Genomic DNA, 11349 nt, shown 5'->3' on the forward strand with positions numbered 1-11349 from the left:
GACCAAATGGTAAAAAGTGTAAAAGATAATTACAAATTTTTAAAAGAAATATTTCCTTCACTTGACAATGATTCTGTAAAGGATTGGTTAGAAGAGGAACGACTTTGATGTGGGGTACTTGAAGAATGTGCCATGGGATAGGCGCTGGGTTGGTGGACTGGGTAAGCTGCATTAGGATGGCCATTGAAGTTGGTCATTCCACCGATAGCTAGTGCCAATGTTGTCAAGCCACTTTCGATCGAGTTTCCGACTTTTTCTATCGATTTTGAAATGTCAGAAAAAGCTTTGTTAGATTCCTTTGTAGCTTCCGACAAAGCGTCTACCATATTTTGCTTCATCAAGAACTCATCTTTAGCGATCGTAAGATAAACCTGGTCTCTTTGGTTTGCTGATAACTGCTTCTCAAGCATTTTGCGCTTGTTATCCACAAACTGGTTTTTGATTGGTTGCTTTTGAATGGTTTCCTTTTGCTTTTGAGCCTGTTTTTCCTTGTTTTCGTTCTCATTTCCTCAGTTCCAACCTCAGCCGCTCCTTCTTTTTGCACTTGCATATCGATTTGATTTGGTTCTCGATCGTTAACTTCAACTTGCTCGTCGTTAGTTAGATTCTCGCTGTTTGACACGTCACTGACTGGATCTGCACATGTAGGTTGGGATTCATAATTGTCCATAATATGTAGCTTTAAGGGCTCCTCTTCGTCTTCAAACATTTCATTTTCTTCACCCTCAAGAGAATTTATAGAATTTTTGAGAGTGTTTGTAGCAGGGGAGCCGCCCCAAATGAGCTTCAAAGTCTCCCAATTTACTTCGATCAGCCTGCCACTTCCTGATCGTCTCCCCTCTGTGATGGCTTTACGGTAGTCTTGTCTGACATCACGAACTTTTTGTTTTGATCTGTCATAACCAAGTTTGATTTCCTTTTTCTCTTTATCGATCCGGGCCTTTGCGTCCTTCATCTGTTCAGGGGTGAGGTCTTTCGGTAAAACTTCCCGTTCGAAAGGACCAAATCCATCGTAAAGACTTGACATCTTTTCCCGTACCTCAGAATAAAGTCGTGGTAGATCTGCTTCGAAATCAAGACCTTTGTATTCGTATTCACTTTTGATACCGACTAAGACCTGCAAAAGCTGGACTTGCATATCAAATGTCCATTTGAATCGTTTTGGCTTGGCCGGCTCTTCGGTACTGTCAGAAGTGGGATCTTTGGTACTTGCGGATTTCTTCACTTTCGCCTTAGATTTTGCTGGATTTTTCCCTCTTGTCGTCTTTTTGACAGTAGATTCGCTCCGAGGTATTGGCTCAGTTGGCTCAGCTCCTTCGTCTCTAATTGCTTTGTCCGTCGGACCATCATCAACTACAGACTCGTTCAGGGGACTGGTTCCATTGTTTGATTCGGCTCCATCGTTTTCAGCTGTGATCTCCTCATTAAATGCTGATTCTTTCGACTGTTGACTTTGATTAGTAGGGTCTACTTCCTTATTGGCTGGTGGTGGTGCTTTCTCTGCTAACTCCTCAACGTCATCTGGTATTTTTGGACTTTTTTGACATGAGGGCTATTTTGCTTTTGTTGAGCCATCAGCAACAGGGCTACACAATAGAAAAAGTAGAAACATTACATTAAGTTATTATTACACACCCCTGTGTCACAGACCCGGTGGGACCTCCTCCCCACAGGAAGAATTGGCCAAAAATTCGTCTCGGTGAGAGAAATACCCTAAAATTTCATCCCCATTGTGAAACTACACTGAAGTCTCATCCCCACTAGGAAGAACACCAAAATTTTGGAAATCCCTACTGGATTTTTGCGCTGTAAACAACAGAATTCGAAATTCGCCTTCGTTTTATCCCCACTGGCTAAAAAATTCTCATCAGGTCACTGAGACAGGGGTGTTATTACAGATGACAAAAATACAATACTGGGACTGACAATACTCCTCTTTACTTTATATTTTTCAAGATATATTATAGAGACATATTTTCTTCATACATCACGGATAAACGGTTAGTTTGGAAATAGAGTGACATATTTTTCAAGCAGGTAGTAAACATACAAACATGACAGAAAGAAAGCTTCTTACCAGGATTTTCGTTTTCTTCCCATATTTTATGTTCCACAACCTTACTCAAAAGCATTCAAATATAAAAGAAAGAGGAGAGAGAGAATGGGCACGTTCGTAGCACCAAAAATGTAGATGTTTTGCAAAAAAAACATGTAGAATGTGTGTTCGCTCGCGAGCACTTTTGCACGAAGCAATTCAGGATTGCAAAATAAAATAAAAACAGACGCACATTTTTTTTCAACCCGGGGTGGAAAAGAAATTGTGTATACATGTAAAAATCTGCAAAAATTTGCAAAAAAAATCCTCAAAAATTTGAAATCAACCCCGGGGTGAGTTCACCCCGCCTAAATACGTGTATACAGAAACAGTGTTTTCTTTATAGACCGGGGTGAATTTCACCCCGGGGTGAAACTTTTTTTTATTTCACCCCGGGGTGAATTTCATCCCGGCTACGTGTAACCACCGCCTAAGAAAGCTCTTGTAAAAAATCTAAAGAAAAAAAGTTTTGAAAATGATCTATGTATTTTGAATTGTGATTTCTTAAAGAGAACGATGTAACACAACACCCCTGCCTCTGTGACCCACTGGGATCTACCCCATTTGGGAAAAAAACTTGGTCTTTGTTTAGTTAACTTTAATTTAAAGGAATTGCTATGCACGTTCGAAAAAAAGTCTTTTTATTTAAAAAGTGTTGCAATTAAATGGAGCATTGTTTTCCTTTGCCTCGTTGAAGAACCATGCATAATAAACATCGGACGTACAAAACCAGTAGTCAGAAAACATTCAGAACTATGAACTGAAAATCACCATCTCAAGATTTGAAGCACTATCGTTTTCAGTATTGAAAGATCTTTGTTATTAGACATTTAAATATCTAGAAGACCGAAGGATCTCTTTTATCACTACTTACTTTTCCATCACTAGAATAGTAGCATCACCATTTTCAACCCCGCCAATTCGTGCGATACAAGATTTCTATAAAAAGAGATCGAATTTAATTTCACCTTCAATTTGGTAGAGATGCAGGTGCCGGTCGACAAGTTAACCCGGAAGTGGATATTATCAAAAAGAAAGTTGAAAAAATCTTTCAAAATGAAGATATAGATAAGAAAAAAGAAAAATTTTACTGAGATATTATCACCATTTTCAAAGAGGTAATTCTTCAATTTCAGAGCATAATCACTGTTGAAAAAACGTTCAAAAGCATCTACTCAGTGCAAAGATATGACACAAAGTCTTCAGATAATTTACTATGATAAAACAGGATGTTTGTTTGATCGCTGTTTTTTGGTGTCAATCAGATACCCCCTTCTCACAGACCCGGTGGGATTTTATTAGCTAGTGGAGGTAAAAGTAACGGACCAAAACTCAATGGGGATCGATATTCCCATATTCTTTATGGCTGGGGATTTGAATTTCGTTTTTTCTGACAGCTAAATTGAAATTAACTGAATTAATCATACTTACAAACTTTGCTAAGAAATCAGGATCATTTAGATTTTCTTCCAAGGTATCCATTTCTTGTTGGCTATTTACTTCTGGAAGCTGAAATTGATCGTCTTCGATAGGAATGCCATCTTGTTGTCGACGTGTGCTCTTAATTTCACAATTTCTGTCATGATCTTGTTTTGCCGATCGTACAGCATTTTAAATTGTTCTGAAGATAGACGGACAGCAGTTGGCTTTTTAAGCAATGCATTGATAAAATTCAAAGGCCTAAACTGATGAACTGCAATCACATTTTAAAAGAACCAGTAAATTTTGACTAAGGCTCAATTGTTCTTAAGTTTTGGGAATTTTAAGGCTTCATGTTTTTCGGCTGTTCTTAATGTTCTTTTTGACAGTACTTTGCAACCTTCATTATTTCCAAAGCAAAACTTCTATCTTCAAAAAAACCTTGAAAATCTTCTAAACAAGCTTTTTGCTGAAAAAGAGTAAAATATTCTGGAAAACATGCCTTTCTGTATTAACAGTGCCAAAAAAAGGTTGCTTTTAAATGTTCTCAGAAAATTCCCAGGCTGAGCTTGTTCCTAGTTTCTTTGCCAAATTTAAGGCTCGTGAATGTTCTTATAAAAGTTAACACATTTCATAAAAACTGTTTACAGAAAGAGCATCTTCAAGACTAAACCATTGGTCCCTGACAAACGTTTTTAATGCTTAATTTCCTGACAAAGATGTCTTAAAATTTAGTTTATTACTAAAATCAAAATTTCTGACTCCTATAATATCACATTAGCTTTACAAAGAAAACTGTATATCAGGACTTTGCTAGGAGTACACAAAACTAACATAAACTGACCCATAATCTTCGCCGCATCAATAAGTTCCAAGCTCTCCTCTTCTTCTTGTCTTCTAATAAAGAAAATGAATACTATTGAAGGAATAGCTGAAGAACCAAATAATAAATTGATCTATTGGAATATATTTTGAGGGGTAATTTATCAAATTTGGTTAACTACATCAAAAGTTATGACCTTTAAGTGCTAAAACATTGCTTCTCAATAGAGTTAAAAAGGACAAAATGTGAATCATAAATCCTCATGCTTTTGGAGTACCTCAATGACTATTTATTCAGAAATTAACTTGATGCAGATCTTTTGACGGCTTTAGGAGTTCCACCAAGATAGTTCGGTCTGAAAAGATTTAGTTTAAGTATAAAGATTTGTATCCAAAAATACACAAGGTATAATTTGTTTTTTCATCTTAAAAAGGGTGTACTCTGTCTTAAATATTAAACCATCACTTTTTTATTCCTGACATGTTATCGATATATGGAGGTTCAAAGTCATCATCAACGTCAAAATGGGTATCAAATGGTATCAAAGGGTATCATTTTTTATCATCACTAAATCACAACTGCAGTCCAAATTAAATGAGTTCAAAATTCAAAAGTATTAAGGGCTCCGACTATAGTGGTTAAAAAAATGTAGGAAAAGTACTACTGTTTAGAACAATAGAAAAAGAAGATTAATGCACAACATCAGCCAAAGTACACTATATTCTTATTAAAAAAGTGTGCACGGACAGAGCCCTGATATTACGACGAAATAGTTTAGTCAACTTACAAAACCGGCGAAGATTCGTTCAATGAGTTCGCAGATGAAAGTTGAATCGACTTTTGTTGATGCCTAAAACAAACGTAAATTTAACAAAATTATTTTATAAATCTACTAAAGCCTACGATATAGGCCGAAAAATTATATCTAAAATCTTTTTAGGGGATGTGTACAGCCTTGATACCAATATTTAATTACTAAGAACACCAATAATATAATTGTTAGAATTGTACTAAAATCTATATGCTTTTAAAATATTTTCATAATTTTTTTTCTACTATTACTACCTTATTACACGAATATTACTAATCAAGTATTCAACGACCTTGAAATTAACACGCAAAAAATTAACACGAAATTTTTCAGTTCGCGTTAATAAAATGACTAGTAATATTTGTGTAATAAGGTATTATGAATTAAATTTGGATTCAATTATTATTATATTATTCACCTCGCATCAGGATTCGATGAATTCAGCTTAGAAATTAAATTTGAAGCACCAGGTGTCTGTTTGGAATTTGAAGTACCATCCCTGTATGAAAAATAATGCAATATTGAAATATCCCATCAAATTTATACTTAGAAAGAATGAATTTTATATTAAAAGAATATTTGAAGACTCGAAGTTTGGATTTTACTGTAAAAAAAGAAACAGACCATATTCAAATTTCATTCAAGAAGGATTAAAATGAAGTGCTCTTCGATGATTATAGCTGTCTCCAATTGTAACACTTAAACATATGATATTAATACATACGGTTTGATCGAGAGTCCATCTTTTGGCGATGTGTACTTTTGAGGAAACAAAGGAATGTTTCCACCAGTGCCATTCAGATAATCTCCACCCAAATCGGACTCTGCATCGAACTCCTCACTGGAAAAGCTTACGTCGTTCACTTTGCAGCTTGCAACTCGTCTCCAACTTCACCTTCAGTTTCAGTTGAGCTGTCGATGGCGATACAGCTTTCATAACTCCCTTAAAACAAAACAACTGGAAATTTAGGTCGAGAAGTTAAAATGAATGAAAGATTCCATTATTGTAAGACAAAGATTTTTAAGTGTCTTTTTTAATTAGAGCAACTAAACGGTTATAGAATGACTTGATTAAAGATAATTACCAGTATACAAGATAGAGTGATCTGAAATTTGATACCACGTTTCTTTTGGCGGAGCACGTTGTTTCATTAGCAGATGGAAATTTGTTTTTGGCCAATACAAAATTCCATTTAAAATCCACTTCGATAGGACTGTTCCCATCTTTTTTGAGCCATTTTCCACAAAAGCAACACAGCAGAATTCTTCAAGATGCGAATCCATAGCTGAAGAAAAAAAACGGAACACAAATATTAATCTTTCCGTTATTATTTAATCAAGTGAAAAATAAGTATATAAGAGCAATTTTCAACAAATTAAATAAATTAATTTTTTGCAGTTAACGTTGAAAGAAAAATTATGCAAAAATGGATATAAGTACTTAAACTAATCAAAATATATTGGTTGCAAATGTCACAGTTTAGGAATCCTATGAGCCTTCTTCACACTTCTAGTTGCTGACTTCCGATTCAGCGGCTCGGAATATGCTTGGATATATGAAAATAACAAGGAAAATTATTATTAGAGATTATTTAAAAAGACTCCCTTCAAAACGAACCTACTAACAGCAACAAGGCCCCTACTCCTAGCGATGAACATATTTTAATGACCTAAAGTAAGTATCAAGTCAGCAGAGTAAAAAACAAAAATAATTTAATACATATTATTTTCTACATCATGTAATAGAGGGAAAAAAATAAGTTGTTTTTGTAAAAGAGTCTGACCATTTTCTTTTTAATTGAAGATATGGTAAATTATTCAGTTCTATTAATTTTTGTAGAACCTCGCAAGTAAAGGATATCAAGCTTCATAGATTCTATTGAAAAAGTGTAGAAGGATTCAAAATATTTCCGTTTTATAACTTGACACTCGTAGCCTTTGTCGGTTTCCTTCTTGATTTCGCACACATCTCCGCCAATCGTAAAAAAGAAACAATCCCTTGAGTTTACCTTAAAGCACTTTTTTCGGTTTTTCTGACAGTAGAGAGCTGTTAATTTGTATCTCCCCAAGCCTTTTAACGATTTGAGTGATTGGATTACTTCCATTGCGAACCATCTTTTTCAAAGTCTGCATGTAGTTCTCAAATCGAAAAGCTGAAATTTCATTGAGTGAGCATTGGGTTACGACATAAGTTGGCGCCCCAAAATGGCATACCAAAATGGCACAGCAAATGATATACCAAATGGCACACCAAATGGCATAGCGAATTTATCTATGTATCTACGCATCTATGTATCTATGTATCTATGTATCTATATATCTACATATCTATGTATCTATATATCTATGTATCTATGCATCTATCTATCTACATATCTACGCACCCATGTATCTATGTATCTGCATATCTACACATCTATGTATCTACATATCCACGTATCTATGTATCTATGTATCTACATATCTACGCATCCTGTATCTATGTATCTATGTATCTATGTATCTATGCATCCATGTATCTATGTATCTATGTATTCTATATATCTACATATCCATGTATCTATATATCTACGTATCTATGTATCTATGTATCTATGTATCTACATATCTACGCATCCATGTATCTACATATCCATGTAACTATGTATCTATGTATCTATGTATCTATGTATCTATGCATCCATGTATCTATGCATCCATGTATCTATGCATCCATGTATCTATGTATCTACACATCTATGTATCTACATATCCACGTATCTATGTATCTATGTATCTACATATCTACGCATCCATGTATCTATGTATATACGCATCCATGTATCTATATATCCATTTATCTATGTATCCATGTATCTATGTATCTATTTATCTACATATCTACGCACCCATGTATCTATGTATCTACATATCTATGTATCTACATATCTATGTATCTACATATCTACGCATCCATGTATCTATGTATCTATGTATCTATGCATCCATGTATCTATGCATCCATGTATCTATGCATCCATGTATCTATGCATCCATGTATCTATGTATCTATGTATCTATGCATCTATGTATCCTATATATCTACATATCAATGTGTCTATGTAGCTATGTATCTATGTATCTATGTATCTATATATCTACATATCTACATATCCATGTATCTATGTATCTATGTATCTATTTATCTACATATCTACGCACAATTTCGCGGGTTTCTTTTTACAAATCCGCGAAATTAAACACTGCGAAGTTTTAGATATGTAGTAAAACAATGGATCATTTTTTATCTTTGAATCATGATTATAATCCTTTAAATGGAGAAAAATGATCAAAATTAACGCCAATTTTAAGTAAAATTTGAAAAATTTTGGCCCTTTTTACACCGGCCCTTTTAACGCCGGAATGAAGACATCATACTGTGAACAAATGTCGTTTTCATAAGTTTTTAAAATCTGACTAAAGATTGCCTGAAAAAGCACAAAACTCTGAGTATCGGAAAATTCATTTGTCTCTATTCTCGACTAATAGATGCATTGATACATAAGTACATAGATACATATAATAGATACATAGATACATGGATATGTAGATAAATGGATATATAGATACATGGATGCGTAGATACATAGATACATGGATGCGTAGATATGTAGATACATAGATACATAGATACATGGATATGTAGATATATAGATACATGGATATGTAGATATATAGGATACATAGATACATAGATACATGGATGCATAGATACATAGATACATAGATGCGTAGATATATAGATACATAGATACATAGATACATGGATATGTAGATACATGGATGCGTAGATATGTTGATATATAGATGCATAGATACATAGATACATAGATACATAGATACATGGATGCGTAGATATGTAGATATATAGATACATAGATAAATGGATATATAGATACATGGATGCGTATATACATAGATACATGGATGCGTAGATATGTAGATACATAGATACATAGATACGTGGATATGTAGATACATAGATGTGTAGATATGTAGATATATAGATACATAGATACATAGATACATGGATGTGTAGATACATAGATACATGGATATGTAGATACGTAGATATATAGATACATGGGTATGTAGATATATAGATACATAGATACATAGATACATGGATGCATACATACATGGATGCATAGATACATGGATGCATAGATACATAGATACATAGATACATGGATACATGGATATGTAGATACATAGAGACGTAAATATATAGATACATGGATATGTAGATATATAGGATACATAGATACATAGATACATGGATGCGTAGATATGTAGATATACGTGGATATGTAGATACATAGATGTGTAGATATGCAGATACATAGATACATGGATGCGTAGACATGTAGATATATAGATACATAGATACATAGATATATAGATACATGGATGTGTAGATACATAGATACGTAGATATATAGATACATGGATATGTAGATATATAGATACATAGATATGTAGATATATAGATACATAGATACATAGATACATAGATGCGTAGATACATAGATAAATTCGCTATGCCATTTGGTGTGCCATTTGGTATACCATTTGCGGTGCCATTTTGGTATGCCATTTTGGGGCGCCAACTTATGTCGTAACCCGTGAGCATTCATGTTTCAATACATCGTCAGCAATATGGACAATGGAATGAACATTGTAAACATTGAAAAGAGGGCCATATACAGACTTTGAAGTTTTAGAAAAACATTTCAAAAGATCTCTTGGATATACCACAAGTTCAGGATGTAGATCAATATGTTCTTGTAACAGAATTGTTCACGCAACATGTAACGCTAAAAAGTGTTGGTAAAGTTTGCTTGAAACCATCTTTTTCAATACCACAGGTCCAAGATAAATAAAAAATAGACGGAACTCTGTAGCTTTCCAGTAGCAAAGTTCATCTAGAGGGCGTGGCTTTCGGTTAAAGTTGGAAGGAATATTTCTACGTAAAGAGATCAACCGATTCGAAATCTCAATAGCTTGTCGACGGGATACTTTGCAAATTTTGTCTCCTTTTAAGATAAAAACCAATGCTCTTTTTACAACACCAAGTAGTACCATATGCATGTAATCCAAAGGAAAATCATCAATACAGTTAACTATTGGAATGAGGGGTGACAAATCATGTTGATGATGCTCATATCCTAATTCATTGAATTTTTCAACAGTCCTAAGTGGATCATCATTAAAAGAGTCATACACACTTCTGTTTTCCTTTCTTTCACCTCTCACCTCACAGTGCTCATACGCATTAAAGCCAGCATGACCAATAGTCCATTTCACAAATGATCTAGCTGGCGCATCACAAATAAGTGCTTTAAGCTCAAACAGTAAAACAGTTCCTTGAAAGGTGATTCCATTTCTTCTTAAATTGATAACCTCGTTCACAAAATCTGATAAAAAATCTGCAGCTGAGGAAGGTTTACTAGTTCCATAAAAAATAGCAATCGGAAAAACATACTTTGATTTAAATACAGCTCCTAGGATGGGCCAAAGTTGTGCATTAGATGACTTTGAAATAGGGACACCATCTATGTTTACAAGAAGTCTTAATTTATTTTCAGGAAAATCAATAAGGTTTTCAGATAACAATAATTGCAAGTTATCTTCAATGCCAAAATATCTGTAGGAACTTTCCTCCCCAGGATTATGTCATCAACAGTCCTTTGAGTTTTAAGAAGTGTTCTCGAGTCTTTTGGTATTTCAACTCCATAATCAATGAGGGACGAAAGTAAGTCGTTTACACAGCTTCAACTCAATCTATATTTTGTGGCGACATTTCTTAAGTCAGACTGTAACTGTGCATTTTTATCCAATACTGTATCACAAAAGAGAATGCCAAGATCATCATCATTCTCAGACGAGAGTGCTTCTATAGTGGTATCGAATGATTCATCTGAAGAGCTGAAAGTACTTCCAAAATCAGACTGTTCATAAATATTGTCTAAATCTTGGGAAATATTAAGTTGGATAGGAACATCTTCAGTAACTTGGAAAGGAGCAGCTTCAGTAACTAAGACCTTAGGAGAGGCTTCACCAAATTTATCGGCCAACTTCTGTACTCTCCTTCGAATCATCCATCAACTTTAAGAGAGGAAAATGAATCGAGGTTACAATCACACACTTGGCTCTAATTTC

At 34.4% G+C, this 11349-nt stretch overlaps 1 protein-coding gene and 1 long non-coding RNA gene across 2 annotated transcripts; both read right to left on the reverse strand.

Moving 5' to 3' along the window:
* Positions 1-29: 29 nt before the first annotated feature.
* On the reverse strand, positions 30-2100 carry LOC136815811 (DNA ligase 1-like). Its single transcript, XM_067072263.1, has 3 exons — positions 2078-2100; positions 521-1535; positions 30-479 (listed from the first exon to the last, which is right to left on the reverse strand). The coding sequence occupies exons 1-3, from the start codon at positions 2098-2100 to the stop codon at positions 30-32; spliced, it is 1488 nt and encodes a 495-aa protein (XP_066928364.1).
* Positions 2101-5141: 3041 nt separating this feature from the next.
* On the reverse strand, positions 5142-5958 carry LOC136815805 (uncharacterized). Its single transcript, XR_010847764.1, has 3 exons — positions 5873-5958; positions 5567-5647; positions 5142-5187 (listed from the first exon to the last, which is right to left on the reverse strand). It is a non-coding gene; the product is annotated as an uncharacterized lncRNA (long non-coding RNA).
* Positions 5959-11349: the final 5391 nt, after the last annotated feature.

This window comes from Clytia hemisphaerica, unplaced genomic scaffold, assembly GCF_902728285.1.
Source record: "Clytia hemisphaerica strain Z4C2 unplaced genomic scaffold, Clytia hemisphaerica genome assembly, whole genome shotgun sequence".
NCBI classification, from domain to species: Eukaryota; Metazoa; Cnidaria; class Hydrozoa; order Leptothecata; family Clytiidae; genus Clytia; species Clytia hemisphaerica.